General features: G+C 49.9%; 1 protein-coding gene across 5 annotated transcripts in view; it reads right to left on the bottom strand.

Annotated features, from left to right (window-relative positions):
- FAM3D (family with sequence similarity 3 member D) overlaps nt 1-21098 on the bottom strand; it is a 74340-nt gene that overhangs the window by 2839 nt on the left and 50403 nt on the right. For 3 of the 5 annotated variants that reach the window (XM_030570874.1, XM_030570873.1, XM_030570871.1), the window contains 8 exons: nt 13287-13353; nt 11636-11743; nt 10918-10938; nt 9747-9870; nt 9216-9274; nt 4629-4679; nt 1894-1978; nt 259-385 (listed from right to left, as the gene is read on the bottom strand). In XM_030570874.1, the coding sequence (XP_030426734.1) occupies nt 259-385; nt 1894-1978; nt 4629-4679; nt 9216-9274; nt 9747-9870; nt 10918-10938; nt 11636-11743; nt 13287-13299 (588 nt within the window). In that variant the 5' untranslated portion in view covers nt 13300-13353. Of the gene's footprint in view, nt 1-258; nt 386-1893; nt 1979-4628; nt 4680-9215; nt 9275-9746; nt 9871-10917; nt 10939-11635; nt 11744-13286; nt 13357-21098 lie in introns of all 5 variants that reach the window. The other 2 variants (XM_030570872.1, XM_030570870.1) reach the window with 1 other exon arrangement.

Raw genomic sequence — 21098 nt, 5'->3', positions numbered from 1 at the left:
TCAGTGGCGAGGGCCCCCTGTGCCGAAGACCCCAGGCCCCCTGAATTCTTTGGGTGGCCCTGGTGCAAGCTGCCATGTGTGCCACAGGTTCTCGCTGAACTACATCCGGAGCCGGGCACTCGCCAGGTTTGTTTTTTTTAAAGAATTTATCCAAGTCAGAAGAATACCAGCACAGCCTGGATGGTAGCAGCTCAGGCAGAAGTGGCCAGAATACTAACCAAGGCCGCAGGCTTACTCTTGCGGGAGAGGGGAAAATACCTGTTCATAGGGGCTTTTATCCTTGAGCCCTTTTGCGCCTATGAAAATCCAGTTGTCTCGGAAGGCCAGCTTGCTCGCATGCCTACTTCCCAGGTTGGTGAATAATGTTCGTGCTTCATCGTTCAGCCTAAGAAAAAGTGAAAAGAGGATTGCTGGATAGCAGCTCCCTCATCCTCTCAAGCGAAGCCCGCACTGCCATTCGAGATTGGTGCCACATGCTCATCAGCGTAGTGCCGAGCCTTCCTGTTGGGCATTACGCAACATGATGAACATCTGTCACCTATTTGTTCTTTCATCTTCTCCTCTGGGGGAGAAGTGTGTGCAGGGGAGTGCTGGGTTTGGAGTTTTTAAAACCATATTGTTATAATTTTTATAATAATTGGGTAATACACCTGTTATATGTTTGTTATAGACGGCAGGTCAAAGAAATGTGTCCTGCACCTGGGGCAGAAGGTGGGGAGGTTTGTGATTGTCCATAGCTCCTGGGGGACTTCCTGGGACTTCAGTGCAGCTTCCTGGGCACTGGTGGAATGCGTAATGTGTTCCCCGCCTGACACATGGTGTAATGCACGGCAACCTTTCAGCAGTGCCGTGCCAAGTCTTCATGTATACACTCTAATGTAAGGCTTCGCATGCTGGTAATACATGTTAATGTTTTTTAGAAGGTCTCTTTATAAGTCTATAATATATAACCAAACTACTGTTATATGTAAATTAAACAAGGTTTTCAAAATCTTTCAGAAGCTTTATTTAAAATTAAATTAAAATGCAGATCTTATTAGTTTAGTGTGATCCCTGCCCTTGCTTTTCCTTGCTGAGTTTTCCAATGTCTGGTGGCAAATATTTGGATACTTTAAGCTGCACGCTGGCTTCTGAGTGATCAGTTGTTAACCAGCTGGAACCCCAGGTCGGCAGCTGAGGTGAGTGGAGCTGGTGGCTGGTAGGGCTGAGCAGGGCTGGAGGTCTGGACCCTGTCTGGCAGGGGGCCTGCGCTGGAACTCCAACTGGAAGCAAGGTGAGTGGGGCTGCAGAGGGGACCCTGGCTGGCAAGGGGCCAGCAGCCGGAACTCCAGAGTGGGGGCTGAGCAGGTCAGCCTGCCCAGTTCTGGGGTTTTGGTGGTGGGCTGAGTGTCTCCATCTGCCCCTGCTCTGGGGTTTCAGCTGCTGGCTCCTGCCAGCTGGGGTCACTGCCCGCTGCCAGCCTGGGGTTCCTTCCCCCAGGCCGGCAGCAGGTGCTGAGTGGGGCTGGCAGTGGGACCGTAGCTGGCAAGGGGCCAGCAGTGGGAACCCCAGAGCGGCAGCGGGCTGAGCGGCTCAGGCCGCCTCACGTGCCAACAAAAATTAGCTTGCATGGCACCTTTGTGTTCTCCGCCTGACACATGGTGTAATGTGTTCTCCGCCTGACACATGGTGACTGGCAAGCTAACAGCTGTGTTCTGCATTGTCTGATGCTCTGAATGGTCTAAAGGGGTAGCTCCCTGTAGAGCACGTGATCCTGATCCAGTTCTGATTGCAATGCATGGATCTGGGGTCTGACCCTGCTCCCCCAGAACCGAAGGAGAGATTTGCTATTGACACTGTGGGCGAAGGACTGGCCCTTGGGAATCCAATGTCCCCTCCTCGCATTGTACTTACTTTGTCGCTGGGTCATCATAGGAGGCGACTATCACTATAGTGCCACTTTTGATTGCTTTCAGGAAGTCCAGCAACAGCTTGATGTCTGGTAGGGAAAAGAGAATCCACAGAGACGTTCTGCTAAAAGACCTGGTACCCAGCCACCGCCAGTTCCCAACAGATATTTTACAGGGATAGGGTAAAATTCATCCCTGGCAGAGGCCCAGCATAAGCACTCTGACCCCCATGGTCCTGGGAGACCCCTCAGCATGAATTGCAGAGAAGAATGTCACCCACAGAGTACAACAGCATTTTCCAAGTCAGGCTGAATTCGCAGCACATTGACGGTAAGAGAGCAGACCTGTTTCAGCAATGTCACTTTCACACAATTACACTTGCCTGGCATAACATGCATACTGGTTTCATTTAATCATGGTTTATGTTAGAGTAATATTGCACAGAGATCTCACTGCAACGAACCCTAAGTCGTTTGACCAGCTACTCAGACATTGAGGCCCTGACCGTATGGAAAGGCTAAGGTTTTTGAAAGATGGCATCTGAATTCCACTAATAATTTCCTCTTCAATTATTCTCCTTGGGGTTTCCCTTGTGAGCCAAATCAGCCCATTTCTGTCAAATATTATTTATAGTTTTCCGATCCAGCCTGGTTGAAATCAAAGTTCATCACACAGCATCATTTCGGCTAATTAATAAAATACCTCCTTGCTGATCAATCAGCTAAAAGCCATTGGGCTAAACTCATTAGGATCAAAGACAACTGCCCCCCCCCACCATACCCACTGGGCTGTTCCATGGAGTGAGTTAATGACTGGGCCTCAGACACACAACAACTGCGCACAGAATGTTCTGCCTTGGGGAAAACCAGCTGAAAATTAATTTCTCCACATTTTGGGGTAGGATCAGAGCAGGTGCCGAACGCCCCCTCAGCACCTTTTATCTTCAGTGGGGTCGAAGACACTCAGCAATTTGCAGAAAGTCCCTTGCACTTTGCAGGACTGGGCCCTTTGCACCATGTTGCAGAGCTATTTTCTCCCACTGCCATGGCGGAAGCCGTCTTTGCCAGCAGAACCGATGGAAGCTGGCATCTAGTGTTAATGTTTGCTCAGTGACTGTGGAATTTCATTGCACTCACATGAATCTGGTGGTAGCAATGGAAATTAAGATTAATGGCACATGAAACTAAACACATAGCTCAGGATCCTGATCCTGCAATTGGATACACTGAGGTGCAATGGTCTGATCCAATTGCATGTCTGAGACCTTAGTTAGCTACATAAAGTTGGTGAGATTAGCTAGCACCCTGTGACTCCATTGCAACCCTGACTGGTACCTACGCTGAGATTCTTCAGAGTAAGGCTCTGTCTAGGGACCTAGCTGAAAACCGCAAAGTCTTTACTGTCAGTGCCTATGGACTCCTGCACAGCAAATGTGCCGCCAGTGCAGAGCCCCAGTAGGGGTAAGAGGGCATAAATAGCTCTTGAGCAGAACGGGTCTAATCCTGTACACTGCTGAGCACCCACACATCCAGGAAGGCTGAGGGGAAACACCGAGCCCGTCCTCCCTGAGAGTGACAGTCATCCTGTGCAGAAGGCCAGAAACAAGCCCTAAGTGACTTGTCCCTCTGTTATTTCCACATCGGTTTAAAATTAAACATCTTGGGCCACATCCTCAGCAGGTGTAAGCTGGTACATCTCCACTGTTGCTAACAGTCCTATGCTGATTGACGCCAGCTGAAGGTCTGGCCCTGAAGTGCCCAGTGCTGCCCTCTGCTGGCTGCAGTTGGGTAGTAGCAGAATTTGGCCTCTTGGATACTGACAGGTGGATTAACCATGTTTGAAAGGAAATAGTGCGGCGACAGTTAAGTGATTTCCCCCCATCAGACTGTAGGTTGGGGTCCCTGGCTGGAAGACACTGAGTAATGATGTTCCTGACAGAGAACAGATCCTTTGGGAGTTCAGCATACAACTTACCGATGACCTGTCTTACAGAGCTAACAACACGTACGCTACACTCTGTGATCGGCCAAGTGCTAGACACACGTTTCAGAAGGGCTGGCATCTGGGCACTGTAGTGTCTACACGACACAAAACGTGGGCCCAGTACTGTCTTTTTCACTCACAAGAATCATCCCATTAAAACTAGCAGAATAATTCATGTGAGCAGAGCGAGGGGGTTCTATAGGAAGATAAAGACTGTTTTTAAAAAAGATGCTTTTAGACAGATGTGATTGATGCAGAAAACTACTTAGCATCCATACACTGAATCTGTAATTTACTCTGTGATAGGAAGGGAAGAAAACAAGCAACATAAACAAGATTGCCAAACCCCAGTATTCAAAAACCATGAGTCAGGTCTCATTGGTTTAATAATCATAAGGCTTTAAAAATAATAAATTTGGATCTTTTTATGTGCTTTGTCTATCAAGACATCTGGGAGCACATTTTCAAGCTTTTCTCCACAGCCATGAGGGCCAGAAATGTCCTTTTTAAAAAAAATAAATAAAACCTGAGAGTCTCACATAATAACATGATTCCAGGAGGAGGGGCTTTAAGGAAAACACCAAATAGAAATAGCAAGAGTTGGCAGCACTGCTTAGGTCCACTTCATTTTACTAGCGAGTAAACAGAGGAGAAGGAGAATGAGCTAGTTTTCAATACTGCTCGCAACACTCTGGATTTTACTATAACCATGAAGCACTGGGAGAGGCTGAGTGTTCAGTGAAAGCAAAGCCCTACCTCCAGAATACATGTCGAAGACGTCTGTTTTCATGACCTGGCCATTTGTTCCTAAAGGTGGCAAATGAAACAGAGCAATTACTTTCTATAATGTAAACTTCGTGACAGAAATGCATTGTTTAGTCCTTCTGTTCAGCTCATGTATCCAGAGGAATCTGTGCAGAATTGCTCCTTGATGCAATCCTGCACTTCGTAAAGGACACGCTGCCTACGACTGGAGCGATGGGATTAGCACAACCATCTAGTAGTCTGGAAAGGATCCAGCGCTGGTGGGTGACACCAGGCTGAATGGCCATCAGTTCGTTTTAGGTCCCAGTCCAGCAAAAGGGACCAACTAGAACAGATCCTTACGCCGCCAGCAGAGGAGGCTCAATGGGGCTCCAGAATGGTCTGAGTTGGTGGAGCCGATTGCAGGACTGGGACCATAATGTGGAATGAAAACATTAAATCAGGCAATGGCAGCACCCTCCGATCCGAGGGAGATGGTCCGAGCTGCCAAGGAGAGAGATGACAGTAGCAGAAGGAAAGCGGGGAGTGCTGATCTCTCACAATTCCATTGTGAAAAGCTCAGTGTGGATTGTCCCAGGCCTGCTTGAGCTATTCCTAGGAATTATTAAGTGCAAAAGTGCTGCAGAGTCCATCAACCTGCAGAGAAGCCGCTAATAAATGACAGAGAAGTTCTCATTCTAAATAGAGCAGAGTACGCTGGAGGAATGCAAGGTTCCCTAAGACCAACCCCCTACGTTAAACCCTTGGCCTCCTCACTGAACCTACTTCTGCTCCGACATCCATGCGACCTCCTGACATCTGTGGGGCTAGGTGGACGTGTGGGCAGATTTTGACCATCTGTGGTGTCTGTCGCGAGGCTCAGGAGCAGCCGTGCTGTCTCCATCTCCGTCTTTATCACACCGCTGCTCACTCTCCTCGTCGGGCAGGAACGAGCTAGACCAGGCAGGAACTGAAGGCTCTTGGACACTCTAATGTCAGTGCATTGTAGTGCTGAGGTCTGACATGCAGGGGCAGGCAGTGCTATCACTGGTAATACCCATCCCATGCTGATGGCGATGTGCATTCACTGCTAGATCTTGCCCCCTGCAGATCTCTCTGCCTGGGTCTGCAGGACACAGGGGAAGGGCCTGGGCGTCTTCTTGCCCCACTTCTGATTCAGCAAGGGGCTGGACACAGTCTGTGTGAGGACGGGAGGCTCTGGAGCAGGTGTGCACCAGCAGCACTCCCAGCTTCCCCAGAGTGGGAGGGAGAGGGGAAGGCCATGAGCTCACATCTCCATCCACATGGCCCCGGGGGCAGGGGAGGAGGAGAGGAAGAAGGGCAGGCTGTGGGCTGGCAAAGGCTGGTGCAATTGTCACTCTTCCAGGAACTCCCCTGGCATCCCAGGCCAGACTGTCAGACGTGTTAGCCAGGATTCCATGTGGGGTCCCGGTGGCAGTCAGCCCTGCTGCTCCCTCAGACACAGTCCGCACTGGTTTCCAGCACAGCGGAACGCTACCCAGTGCCCCGAACCTCACAGTGTAATGTAACTCTGGTCCTACTGACCTGTGCTGGGGCTGAGACAACAGACCAGCTCTCCCCCCCTCGTTGTCTCCTGCCAGTGGCCATGCCTTGCCCTGGGTCACTCTGGCCCCACTGAACTCCCAGCCTAGCCACCAGAACAAGGGGGGCGTTTGTGAGCTGCCTGCAGCCACATGGAGGCTGTACTGGAGACGATCTTTCCTTAAGAACATAAGAACGGCCATACTGGGTCAGACCAAAGGTCCATCTAGCCCAGTATCCTGTCTGCCAACAGTGGCCAATGCCAGGTTCCCAAGAGGGAATGAACAGAACAGGGAATCATCAAGTGATCCATCCCCTGTTGCTCATTCCCAGCTTCTGGCAAACAGAGGCCAGGGACACCATCCCTGCCCATCCTGGCTAATAGCCATTGATGGACCTATGCTCCATGAACTTCTCTAGTTCTTTTCTGAACCCTGTTACAGTTGTGGCCTTCACAACATCCTTTGGCAAAGAGTTTCACAGGTTGACTGTGCATTGTGTGAAGAAATACTTCCTTTTGTTTGTTTTAAATGTGCTCCCTAATAATTTCATTGGGTGACCCCTAGTTCTTGTGCTATCAGAAGGAGTAAATAACACTTCCTTATTTCCTATCTACACACCAGTCATGATTTTAAAGATCTCTGTCATATTCTCCCTTAGCCATCTCTTTTGCAAGCTGAAAAGTCCCAGTCTTATTAATCTCTCCTCATATGGAGACAGTTCCATACTCCTAATAATTTTTGTTGCCCGTTTCTTATTCCAATATATCTTTTTCGAGATAGGGCGACCACATCTGCACACAGTATTCTAGATGTGGGTGTACCATGGATTTATATAGAGGCAACATGATATTTTCTGTCTTATTATCTATCCCTTTCTTAATGATTCCCAACATTCTGTTCACTTTTTTGACGCCGCTGCACACTGAGTGGATCTTTCCAGAGAACTATTCACAATGACTCCAAGATCTCTCTCTTGAGTGGTAACAGCTAATTTAGGCCTCATCATTTTATACGTATAGTTGGGATTCTGTTTTCCAATGTGCATTACTTTGCATTTATCAACATTGAATTTCATCTGCCATTTTGTTGCCCAGTCACCCAGTTTTGTAAGATCCTTTTGTACCTCTTTGCAGTTTGCCTGTGACTGAACTATCTTGAGTAGTTTTGTATCATCTGCAAATTTTATCACCTCACTGTTTACCCCTTTTTCCAGATCATTTATGAACATGTAGAATAGGACTGGGCCCAGTACAGAGCCCTGAGGGACACCACTATTTACCTCTCTCCATTCTGAAAACTGATCATTTATTCCTACCCTTTGTTTCCTATCTTTTAACCAGTTACCAATCCAGGAGAGGACCTTCCCTCTTATGCCAGGGCAGCTTACTTTGCTTAAGAGCCTTTGGTGAGGGACCTGGTCAAAGGCTTTCTGAAAATCTAAGTACACTATATCCACTGGCTCCTCCTTCTCCACATGCTTGTTGAGCCCGTCAGAGAATTCTAGTAGATTGGTGAGGCATGATTTCCCTTTACAAAAACCATGTTGACTCTTTCCCAACAAGTTATGTTCATTATGCTCACTCCCATGGTATGGAAAGCTGCCTTTGCCAGCAAAACCAGTGGAAGCCGGCATCTATCATTAATGTTTGCTCAGTAACTGTGGAATTCCATTTCACTAGCATGAGTTTTGTGGGAGCAATGGAAATTAAGATTAATTGCACATCGAGCTAAATGCATCGCTCAGGATTCTGATCCTGCAATTGGATACACTAGGTGCACCCTGGGCTCCTTTCACTGCTGCATTACCCTCGTCTCCTGCCAGCACAACTCCATTGATTGCAACAGAACCACCCTGGCAGAGTAACAGTAGTGCCCCTGGGGTCTCTCGCTCTACCGGAGATGTTCTCCGATAATCGGCCTTTTGTCAGATTGACTTGAAGTTGCTGAGCTGAGCTCCCATTGGGGGAGATGACAGCTCCTTCACGCCGGAGCTGGGCCCTTTCACTGAAATGCTGACCAGAGAATTCAGTTCTCGGGTTAAGGACAGACAGTTAGTACAGAGACAAAGCTACGGTGCCTTTTATTGTCTGCCCCAGTGGCTTATGCCCCAGCCCCTGCTCAATGGGTTCCCAAGGGGTGCCGTGTTACGTACAGCAGTAGGCAAACCTACTGATACCTGACTGCCTTCCATTAACTCTGCCAGGGCACTGCTTGCTTCGCCTGCTTTCCTCCCCGCATTAAAGCTCTGTGCTTTTTGGGGGGGTTGCTATTTAAACTCTGAGCTGTGTCGACACCCACTGAGCTCTGAACCTTCCAGCTGTTTGCTTATTGCTAGCGTATCTTTCTGCAGACTGGCAGGACGAGGGCGTTGGCTCTGTTCAGCGCCCAGCCAGCAGTGTGGGTCTGTGTTTCTGGGGCTTGTGCCAAATTTGTGCCATTGGGCCAGTGATTTTGCCCACTCTGGGAAACTCAGCAGGGGGTGCTGGAACTAACAGGGAGAGTACAAAGAAAAGCTAAGTGACCAGGGAGATTCACTCCAGGAATCAATATGTTTTTGGTCAGCAGCCAATAAGGGGCCAAACCCTGAGGTCCCTGCCCCAGCAAGACTAGATGAAAACGGAGTGAACGCTGCTCAACAGGAGTTTACCTGACTAAGGACTTCCGGAGTGGGCCCAATAGAGTGTTACTTCCTGCTCTGCAGTGCAAGACCCAGGTCTTCAGCTGGGATGAGCTGAAGTCATTGGGCCTGGGCTGACCTCCACTAGCTGGGATCTGGCCCTGTATTTGCTGGGCAAGCATTAGTTAATTAAATAGGTAACTAGCTATAACCCCAGAGCCCAAGGAGTCGTTACTGAGCTCACTGATACAATCATTTCCTTCCCATTGACAGTTACTCATGAAGATAAGTAGCTGCTCAAATGCATCGAAATGGCCGGAGCTTGCAGCCCTGCTGTAGGTGATATTCCCACTGCAGTCGGTGCGGGACAGGGCACCCTGTGTACAAGGGAGAAGGAGTCCCACTCTGAGAACTCACCGTTTAGTAGCGCGATGTTTAACCCTCTGCCAACGTTATTCTTCACGCCACTCATGATTCTGGAAATAAAGCGCAGAGAATCAATGTCAGTCCAAAGGGAAGAGCCCAGCACAGCCATCCGAAAAGAGCGTCTGCAGGGTTCGTTTTAGGCCAGCTGCAATAGTCATGAACATTGCAGCAGGGAGGCCTATTTTCAAAGGATTTTCAACCTCATTTATACCTATGCCCATCATCATTGTTACCCAGCAGTTTTTTCTTCCCCTGTTGTGTGAGCAGGCGCTTTTGCCCGCTGGTTCCCAAGCACAGCCCACATACCATGTAGGGTCCAAATTTGTCCCTTGCCTGAGTCTGCTTTTATCAAGCAAAGACATTAATAACATAACAAAGAGCAGCTGAATCCCTCTCCCCAGGTTTGGCTGCTGCTAAGGTTCCTCCTTCAAGGCTGCTCAGCCCACCCCCCAAGTCCTCTCCCGAGAGTTCCTCCTACCTCCAGTGTAATATGGCCTTTTGCTGTGCTACTTCAGTACTTACATCGTATTTTCAAAGCATATAGAAGGCCCAACAACATTGGCTGCTCCACTCGAGACTTTAAATGCAAAAGTGCTTTCAGGACAACTTTTTTTATTACCACACTTGTTTCGCGGGGGCTGAGTCTCTGAAGGGAATGAAGAACAGACTATGAATTGTACTGCTTTGCACAGGCAACCTTTGGACATTGCTTCACATAGGTAATCTGGTGCGGGTTTTCAATACATGGGCCAAATCCTGAGGGGACTGACTCAGTTTCTCTAGACATTAGAGGGAGTTTGCGTCTAATCTGAGCAGAGAGTTCAGTGTTTGGGGCACTGGGTGAAATTCATCCTTGCACAGTTGTAGGATGGGGGCATCCCCTTGGCAGGGCACCACTTGAGTTTATTGTTCTGATATTGGCACACAACTATTTTGGGCAGAAAAGGGTGTCTGGAATAACTGCAGCATCTCTAAGGAAAGAGATGGGCTGGGGTAAACTCCAGTAGCCAGTGAAATGAAGGGCGCTGAGGAAAAGGCTTGTTTAGCTGAGTCGGTTTGAAGGTTTAACGTGGGAGCGGTGTATCCAGAGGGGGTGAATCAGGTAGGGTCTGGCGCAGGCTTGTGTGATGCTTGTTCAGAGTGAATCGTTTGTAATCGTTAGCAGAGGGCAGCGTCCAGAAGGGATTTACTTCCCCCTCCTAACTTAGCGGCTGTCTCAACAGGCAGGCGAGTCACAGACACAGTATGTCCATCGAGGGGAGGCTGTTGTTATCACTGCGATTGTCATGAACTGTCGTGCAGCAGCACCTGGGACCATTCTGAGCATCTCTAGTCTAACTTCTGGCATCGCATGGGCCAGAGAACCTCGCCCACGGATTCCCGCGTCCAGCCCAGCACTTCGGTTAGCGTGCTTGGGACGGCTCGCCTAGGAGGGGGCCACTTGACATCAATAAGGGGGGAGGAACTGGGGCCTCAATGTGATTCTTTGGCAACAAGTCAGGCCCCAAGGATGAACTCCTGGCCCCACTGGAGTCACAGTGAAACTCCCAGGCACTTCAGCGGGGCAGGATTTCACCCCTTGCCTTGTAAACTGAGCCCCGCTTTGCTCCCTCGTTCTGCCAGCACTTCTCAGAGCTCCGCACAGCTCCGATGTGACACGGGTGACATGAGAACGGCGCACTCGTATACTCACTGGGCAGGTCGGATTCGGAACCTGGGGGGAGACAAACAGCAGCATCACACCTCTGAACCCCCCCGCCCCTTTGCCAAGCCGAAAGAGAGACTGGGCAGCAAAGGAAGCAATTGGAGGAGGAAGGCAGCTGTCTGGCTAAACAAAGCCCAACCCAGAGTTCGGGATTAATGTGGCCGGCTGGGGAGACCCACTTTATAGAAATATGTACATGAGTGTAAATGAGAAAAGATGATTAATCACAGAATAACTGATCAGGCGCCCTGGGCGAAGAGCCAGTGAGGGCAGGGGCAAACATCTGTGCCCCAAGCTGGAGTGTCTACACTGCTCTTTATAGCCCTGCAGTGCCAGCCCCACAAGCCCCAGGCTCTGAGACTTGCTGTGACAGGTCTTTTTCTGCTGGGCGGACGTACCCTACATGCCAGGCCCGTGGCCCATGGCCCCACCGGGGGCATTAAATGACACAGAGTTGGAGGACTCTGTGCAGGTGATCTAGGTGGGCAAGCAGAACGGAGAGCCTGCCGTCCACGCAGACCCACTGCAGAGATGGAGGCGAGATCTTACAGTGTAATTCACGCGCCCCGAGTAAATGGGCTCCGTGGAGGGGACGGGGGCAGAATACTCTGTCCAGCCAGAGGCAGGACCGTGATGGCTACAAATTACACATCCCATGGAGGCACCTATGGAAGCCTCGGACGTCTGTCCTGGTAAATTGCCTTACCCAGCCAGCTCCGCAGACTGACGACCTTCCAGCCAGTGTTGAAGTACGTCTGTACAAAGAGCCAGGCTGTGCCCAGCGAGAACAGCATGGCTGCGATCCGGATCAGCCCTGCAATGGGAGGCAAAGAATAGCGTGTATGTCACAGTGCTCTGGAGAGGGGAGCAGCATGGCCAGGGGGAGCTAATTTCCCGCCACTGGCTGGGGACCATGGTTCGCTCTCAGAGAAGGAAGTGAATTCCTGGCAGAATTCTCCTCTGACCTTTGGAGAAGTAAAATGTGACTCTCTTTCTTTAGCTTCCCGAGAGCCCCCCCTGCAGTCAGAGCCATGAGGCAGATCGCTACCCCCCTTCGATGTGGCCTTGCACTGGTGCAGACATCCACCCACGTGGGTTTGGGTAAGTAATTACCAGCACTGGGTGCTAGGCAGGCCATCAGCACCAACGTTTGGCTGTGCCTGCCCTCCATCTCCGGCCTCAGAGCACAGCGCCAAGCAGCGTTCAGCAGCCAGTCCCAATGCAGCCCCAGCGGGAGAAGGAAAGAGAAGAGACAAGCAATACCATGAAGCTGCGTGGGGAGAAGAGCAGACACTGCCAGATCCCCTACGACATAGGGACAGGAAGGCAGGGAAGGGAGTTCTGCTCATCCCCCTGAGGTGAAAGAATTGGGGGGCTGTAAAGGTGGGGTGCTCTGGCAACAGCAATGTCATGATATGTGGGTTCTACTTAGCTATGAGCCCAAACCACAACGTCTCCAGAGCTCGGGGGTGTTCAGAGCTAGGGCATGGCCCTCGTTAGCTCCAGTGGGTTTGTTTAATGGGGCCTGCATGTAGCAAGAGATCAAGTGGTGAGCGCACGAGACTGGGAGTCACGTTCTGCACTGGCCCACTGTGTGACGCTGGGCAAGCCGCTTGGTCTCCCTGTGCCTCAGCTCCCCCATTCTTACATACAAATAATATGCACCACATGGGGCTTAGCCCAAGTTACTGGGGCTGGGTTTGATGTACTGGGAGGAGCTGCTGGTCTGTGCTATGCAGGGGGTCAATCTAGATCATCAGAATGTGTCTTCTGGCCTTAAAAATCTTTGGCTCTATGAATGCATGTTTCTGTAGTGCTTTGAGGTCTGTGGACGAAAGATGCTACATAACTGCAAAGCATCACTCATGTTCTTCTCCGTCTTAGAGTAAACCCGAGGCGTTCAAAAGCCATGTAAATCCAAGTCCTGCTTGAGTTCCCAAGCTAGGAGGCTCCTGACCCCCCCAACTCGCTGAACAGCTGTTCATATAAATCTGATTGGGGTTTGGTTTTAAAGCAGCCGTCAGTGGAGCCCAATGCTCTTTCCCTGCCTTGGAAACTTGATTGGAGAAAATATTTATACTGCATGTGAATGGCACTTCTGGAACCAAGAACCTCTCCACAGTCACCTCTTCCCCAGTCTAGAGGGACTTCATTGGAAAAAGGACAATAGACTGAACCGTATAAAAGTTATTAAAAACAAGGCTGCACACTTATTGACATGGAGATCCTTTTAGTTCATTCCGGCTGAATACGGTAATTTAGAGGTCTTAATTCGAATGAGAAACAGGCCCAATGAATAGGAACAAAGAGCATTTTTTATAATCATTATAAAAGACAAATATCCTCTCTCCTCTTACCTGTCAACCTCATTGTAGCACTCAAGGACAGTGGAATCTGGGCTCTAATCAAAGATCACAAGTCAACCTGCTGAAACAGAAAAAATATCTTAAAATGTAACTGTCTTCCAGAAGCAATAGATGAATGTTAGATTAAAGATCTTAATTGCTACGGTAACACTACTAGAGTATTTTAGCAACAAGATGTCACAGCAAAGAAGCATCCATTATATATATTTACACACAGACTTGATTCAGCTGTGATGGCTTTTGTAGAGCTATTACAAGTCATTTTTATAATTTTTAGAATTTTTAGGCTCAATTATATGAGACCAGCTTCCACTGTTTTAAACTTACTTCATTTTTAAGACCACCCGTGGCTACTTGCCACTTATTCTTTGAACCCACCATAATGTTTTATGTTCTACTTCAAAATGTATCCATTTTTTTCTATATGTTGATGATTATAATAAGAATAATGAGTTTTAAACTTACTTGAAAATTGTGTAGCACATTCTTTATTACAGAATATTTCAAATGGCAGTTTTGTTGCATTTTATAGCTGGATTATGCAAAGTACATTTCTAATCCTAAGGAGTGCTAACCAGGGCTGGCTCTAACTTTTGTGCTGCCTCAAGCAAAAACAAAAGAGTGCCGCCCTGCCGTAACACCCCTCCGTGAATGCCACGCTGCCGAACCCCCCCGAGCTCTGTGCCACATCGCCCAAGCCCCTGCCCCCCAAGCGCCACACCGTGCCACGCCGCCCAAGCCCCCACCCACCCGAGCACCATGCCGCCCAAGACCCCTGCCCTGCCAAAGCCTCCCGCCCCCTCCTGAGCACCATGCTGCACTGCCAAGCCCCCCGCAGCCCCCTGAGCGTTGTGCTGCCCAAGCCCCTCGCCCCCTCAAGTGCTGCACCATGCCACTCAAGCCCCTGTCCCCTAAAGTGCCGTGCCGCCCAAGCCCCTGCACCCCCTGAGTGCCGCCCAAGCCCCTGCCCCCCCGAGTGCTGCACCACCCAAGCCCCCCCCGAGCGCTGCCGATCAGCCCCTCCCTCCGAGTGCCACCCGGCTGAAACAAATAAAAAAAACCCTCCAGCACCACCCGGCTGAACCAAAAAAACCCCAGCCCAGTACTGCCCCACCCCAAGGTGCCGCCCCAGCACGTGCTTGGTCAGCTGGTGCCTGGAGCTGGCCCTGGTGCTAACCACCAGTGGGAACATGGCAAGATTTGGTCTTGACATGCTAGGGAAAATTTATCATCACAAATCAATACCGTCAAAGAAACCACAATATTTGAATAACTGAAAACAGTAACAAGCAGATATTACATACTCATAGAGATCTCAATTCTTTGCATCACATACACCTCTACCTCGATATAACGCTGTCCTTGGGTGCCAAAAAATCTTACCGTGTTATAGGTGAAACTGTGTTATATTGAACTTGCTTTGATCCACCACAGTGCGCAGCCCTGCCCCCCTAGAGGGCTGCTTTACCACGTTATATCCAAATTCGTGTTATATCGGGTGGCGTTATATCGAGGGAGCAGTGTAGTTAATACTTTTTTTTTTGGTTACCACCCTAAATGGGGCTTCTACCTATAACAAGTTATTAAAGTTCATTAGGATCATTTCTACTGCAAATAAAGACATAGGACAAAATTCGATTCTTTCTTGCCCTGGGGTGACACCAGAAGTCTGCCAAGTACTTTGGATTTACAGTGGAGCGACTAAGATCAGTGTTTGTCCCCCAGGATGAGAGCTTATATTGCCTTACTGAGACACAAGTCTCATTTGCTTTCTGGGAGTTTTGCCTGCGTAGGGATTGAGCATGGACTATCTGTCTACTCCTATAAGCCCTCACTACCATTCTCTTTGAGCACCTTCAGTCCACAAGGAATGGGATTGGCTGTCCTGTCTATTCCAAAGCTAACCCCTTATCAGTGGTAAAAGGAAGCCTGAAAGGGGCCATTTATCGCCTGTGCAGCTGCTGCTGCCTATCCCCATGCCGCTGCCTCTGATCTGACACACACAGTGCAGGTGACTGTGGAGGACGGACCCTTTACTTCAATTCCTGCTTTACCACTTGTGATTGCTCTGGAGCAGGGAGGCTAATTTTAACTGCTTGGCATGCGCCCCCCAGCTCCGTTGTGTTCAGCCTTAAAGGAGAAAATGCTGCTTTTGTTAGCTCTTCCTTGGAAAATTTCACACGCGAGCTGTGGTGGATTTCGTGTCTCCTGTCTGACAGGCACATAATGACCGCTGCTGCCAGGCTGCGGGGGAAGGAGAGTGTGTTTCTTTTTTACGTAAAGAGGAAAGAAAAAAGATCCTTCCCTTGAGTTGCTCCCTTTTCTCCACTGACCCTCCCATAACCTGATTGACAGGTCATGTAATCACTGGGCCAAAGAGTTAATGGCAAATCATCTCCCGGATCTTTCATTTCCTGCTCAGACTCAGACAATGGTCCCATAGTTGCGCAAGGGCTGAGCGTTACCTCAGTCCTCAGGCTGGTGCTGCAAGTGTTTCCAGCCCCCACAAAGTGGGTGTGGAGGGGCCAGGCCTGGCCCCTCTCTCTGCACCCCACAGAGGGGCATGCATGCCCTGAGTGCAAGCCAGTGAGCGCCCAGAGACGCTGTGGCTCCTTGAAGCTCGTTTTCTCTCTGGCCTCCAGCTGGGCTGGTGCAGCTCCACTGCCCACCTCCCAATGTGGCTCTGTGCCTACAAGAGCATGATTTTATTATTTTGCTTGCATCCCAACGTGCTTTTTTAAGAACTAGTGGTACCTCCCAGAAACCAGCCTGTCCAGGACTCCATCCCCTGGGCCTTTGGAGAAGATCTAGAGATAGGTCCTCTAAGGGCCAAAGCTGCATTCCTGCAGGAGATCAGTGGGGGCTGGAGCACCCCACCAATGCACAACCAGATCCCAGAGAAGGAACTTCCGTATTGCCCAGGGAGAGTGGAGATGAGCTGGAGGGAAAGATAAGTTCTGCCTTATTGGCCCAGCAGGTCTGCCAAAGCCAACTATGAGCCCAGAGCCCCCAGCCAGCCAAGTGCCTTACCCACAAGACCTTGCATTTAGGACATGCAAGTTCTTATATTCTAACAAATTATTGCCCCTTCTTCCCACTCTGTCTCTCCCCAAGTCTCTGCTAAGCCAAAGGGTTTCAACCCCGTTACAAGGCTGTACTGGTTTTACTTTTCCTTGATGTGACGATTGAAGCCTGCCAAGGAAGAGCTAACGACACCGGGCTTACCAGCCCAAGCCATGATGTGCGACAAAGACTGGCCTTTTCCTTAGCTTCATTTTCAAGGAGCTCCAAGCTCACTCTGTGTGTGGTTGTCTCACATCCAGGTTTATTATTAACATGATAAATATTTGTTAAGCAATGTATTGCCAGTTAGCAGCACCGTGAGGCTTTCTGACCCCAGAAGCCCTTATTTACAGGAGATTATATTCTGGCAGTTAATTTACTCCAGTGAAATATTATTCATGCCCCAGGCACTGGCCTTGACTATATGAATCAAGGAAAACAGGGGCCAAAGTCACAATTTTTTCCTTTTCAGCCGGGCGATGAGGCTCAGGCTTTGGCCCTGGGCGGTGAGGCTCGGGCTTTGGTCTGGGCCCCAGCAAGTCTAATGGCAGCCCTGGGGTCTAATGTCATTAAAATGGGGTCGTGACTCACAGTTTGAGAACCTCTGATGCAGAACCTCCGTCATCTCACAGGCAACAAAACTGCAGCCAGTGCTTCCTGCATCCAGCTCAGCACCGTGGGCTTGACTGGAGCACAAAGAGATCTGAGCCGGATGCTGGAGAATTTGGAACAGAATGACAAAGCCCAACAATTCCTCGGGTTCCCTGGCTGGACCTGCCGGTCCCTGACCAAAGGCTGGTAGTTCGGTCCGATTGCTGAAAGCCTGAAACAAACGTCTCAGCTTGTCTTCCGCATCGCTATTAACGCCTGCGGACTTTCACCCAGCTAATTATCTGTGATCTCGAGCTCCAAGGGCCAAGACTTAACCTCACGAATAGTCCTGCTTTTCACCGGGAGCCACACGGATTTCAAATGCACCCAGGAGCTGGCTGGGTCCAGCCCTTTTGGCGAAGCGTAGGGTACTTGCCAACGCACAGCTCTAAGGATCTCAGGGGCAACCACCACATGTGCCGGGGAGTTACCAGTATAGGCAGCCAGACAGTCCCCTCTGCAGAATGGCTCCGTTCGTGGGGGCCCTCCTGCTTGGTCTGCCAGTGCACGAGAGCAGAACCAGGCCTGCACTGCAGCTGCCAGCCAGAGCCAGGCCCGGAAGAAGAAAAGCGGGTTATGGGGCAGAAGCGTCAACCCGAGGTGTCCAGCTCCTTCTGTTCTGTCTTGGAGACTCAATCCATTGCTATGGCACTTGGCCCAGCTTTCTGCAGTTCACTGGGCAGGCGTCTCTTTGCCGAGGGAACCAATGGACACAGAGTACTCTTCTCCTCAGAGCCCCTGCACGCAGTCTCAGCCTCGGCACGGCAGAGGCTATTTATCAGCCAGCCAAATGAGGTCCCTGGCAAGCGCATCCTCCTGCTGTAGCAGCTGCGCCTCCCTCCTGCTGTGCCTGGGGCAAAGGCAAGAGAAAGGAGGAGACATACAGCCTCTGTCTTCTTGTGGCACCAGTGTGCACAGCGCAGGGCCCAGGCACGCAGGAGAATGAGACTGGTCGAGTGTCCCAGGAATAGCACATAGGTCTGGAGACTGCTACGGGTGCCATGAATGCTCAGACCTGCTCTGCAGGGCCTATGCCTCTTTCAGTCTCCTCGCTCTTCCCCCAGACATGTCTGGGAACACAGCACGTTTCCTCCACCCTCAGCCTTTCTGAGCTCTGGGCTCCCACCCTGCCCAGCCCCGAGTGTAATGCCACGACTGAGTCACCAGAATTCTGGGTCTACGAGGAGGAGCATGAAGCCAGGGAGTCAGATGGGGTTGGGGGGAGATGGCTCCACCCTCCCAGGGCACTGCCAGATTTGGGGTCATGCAGCCTTTTCTGGGACAATGTGGGGAAGTGGGATCTCCATGAGGGGATCCTGTGGAGATTTCCTCTCCCTGCTGTGAGTATTGCCAGAAGCCAGGATGCTGCTGGCACCACTAACATGAAACAGGGGATGGAGCCTTGAAAATCCATGTGCTTGTTTTCACCAATATCCTTAACCACGAAAGAAACCAGGAAAGGGAGGTGCAGAAAATATAAGGATGTAGGATGGAAGGGACCTTCTGGGCCATCAAGTTCAATTCCCTGCTGTCACAGGCAACCCTGTCCTATCATCTTCTTCATAAAATGATCAAGCTCCATCTTCAAATGAATTAGGAGTTTGGCCAGGGGCAGGAGTGTTTCCAAGGTGGCTTTTTCCCCCCGCGTTTCCCCTTTGCACTGACAGCAGCTTCATTCCCAACACAACCCCATTCTAACTGGCCCCAAATCCCACCTTAACAGGAAAAGAACCACTCCCAGGAAAATAATGTAGGGAACCAATTGCTTCCTCCCCTTGGCCAGCTGCTGTCCCGCACACAAGGTATATTCAGCTATACTCTTGTTGATTGTGCTGCAGGGTATGCAGAGAGATAAACGGCATATCAGCCAATAAATAATACATCTTTCAGCAAATCACTTACTTGTTTGTGCCATTTGTCTCTGATGTATCCCCAAATGAAACTCACTGGATCAAATCTGCCCCTGGTGAAACCCCCAGCACTTCACTGCAGTATCCCAGGGACCATTTCATCCCACTGTTTCTATGATCCACTGAAATGCAATGGAAGAAGAAGCAACTAGCCAGAGGGTGAGTAGAAAGGAAGTAGTTGTGGAAGACAGTGGCGGTGTGTGTGAAATGTACAGATTGTTTGGCTAAGCAATTAAAAACCTTTTCCAGAACAAATCGATTTCTCAATAAACATTATCCAGGCAACACTTTTCCTCCTTTACAGGACTCTGGTCAGACAATGACGTTAAAGGAAATTACCTGTTAGATCTTGGCTCTTTCCAAGATATTGTTTGTAGCAGTCAGTCCTTAGGAGAGAAATGTCATAAAATGTGCATATTCTCAGAGAGGGGTTCAGACAGTAGGCACTTTCCAGTTTATGAATGTTCACATTCTCCTCTTAATAGTGGAGAAAATCTCAGGTTAGTTTCCCAAGGAAAACACCGCTCTCTATTTTTCCCTTTTCTTTTCACTGCTGCACTTTTCTCTCTCTCCTGGCAGGCTGATGACCTCAGCTCAGCAACCTGGTTTTATATACATGCTCACACCCACGCTCATGGCAATAGACATTTCTAGCTTCTGAGCTGACCGAAACATGGAAGACAAGGATTTTCCTTTCAAAGAAATCAAAAGAAAAGTAGCACAGACAAAAGACAGACCCAAATCCTGAACTGTCTCACATGTTCACTGTGCAGCTTTGGAAAAAATTAGGCCAGTTCCTCAACTGGTGTAATCAGCAATGCTCCATTGATTTTAATGCAGCCGTGCCAACTTCCCCTGCTGAGGATCCCACACAGGGCCTTCTAGCTGAACGGATAGATGCAATTTGCTTTGAAACGATCATTGTTCTGCTCAGAGTGTTTGCAAAATGTGTTTGTTTTTGACTTCAGAATACCTGGCAGTTCAGAGAAGCAGGCAGATGAGTGAGCCTGTGTTCATGCCTTAACTGTGTATGTAAGAGGAGGCAGCATCTTCCCCAGCAGCCTGCCCTCCAGCATCAGTATCACTGTTCTCGGTGAGGATGTTCAGGGTGGTCAGTTTGAACCTTTTTCCTTCTTGCAAGCCAAAGAGGGGGGATGCAATCTTGCTTGGCAGAAGTGTGGAAAATCCTGGCTGACAAATGGGTCTCTAAGGAGACTTTCTGGCCCAATCAATCCCAGGCTCTTTTGAGTTGTAGAATGCCGAGGATGTTAAACGCTGACATTTCTACGACAAAACGGAACCGAATGACAGGGAACAAATGTATTTCTACCTGTGATAAGGGTAGGGGTTACTGTGATTAGCTGGGCTAGTCCATAGGCAAATGCTTCCTGCCAGATGGCTTCTTTACTATATATTGTTCAGCTCATAAAATGTTTGGCCAAAGGCTTACTAGGTGTGACTCTTTTGAAAAATTTACAGCTGTGGTAGGTAAATAGTTATTCAGTGAACAGTGTGAGGGTTGAAGGCCAAGGCAGGAGCCTAGCAGCTAGATTCACAGCTGGTTTAAAGCAGCACAGCTCTAGCTGAAGGCAGTGGAGCAGTGCCTGCCCACTCCAACTGAGCATCTGGCCCAGAGCTGGGGAAGGGTCTGGAAGCCAAACAAGGGTGGCCCACTGTACTCTCTGTGGCTTGCCTGGAGTAAGGGGCAGGCAGTGTGAAGGCTCCTGGAGACGGCAAGGGTGAAGGTTCAGAGGCCACCAGGGTCAAAGCCACACCAGTGATGGCCTGCCTCCGTCCCCGCACACAGCACAGTGGAGCTGGTCCTGAAGGGTGAGGCTGATGAGTGAGGGAATTCCTGCCCCTTTAGAGCAGGGCTTGGGTACTAACGTGCCCCAGAAGATGCAGGTGCCTCTGGTGAATTTGGGGCCCAAATGTGGCAGGAACCCCTCCTGCTGTGGGGCAGCCCTGTTAACCAGAGCTATTCTAAATATGCCTCTTCCCAGGAACTTGTCTGAATGGGCTTGGATGCCCCGTCTCACCTGGCTTAGAACCCTGCTCATTCTAGTGTCCGCTGTGCTGGAGAACTGCTCACAGTGAGACTCGTGTTGAACAATGCATCTGGGACCCACTGTTCCCTATGGTGGTGATGTGGCCATTGAGGAAATGGGGCACTGGCCAT

This window comes from Gopherus evgoodei, chromosome 7 (genome assembly GCF_007399415.2).
Source record: "Gopherus evgoodei ecotype Sinaloan lineage chromosome 7, rGopEvg1_v1.p, whole genome shotgun sequence".
NCBI classification, from domain to species: Eukaryota; Metazoa; Chordata; order Testudines; family Testudinidae; genus Gopherus; species Gopherus evgoodei.
Note: the sequence above shows the minus strand (reverse complement) of the source record. Positions and strands in the feature narration are given on the sequence as shown.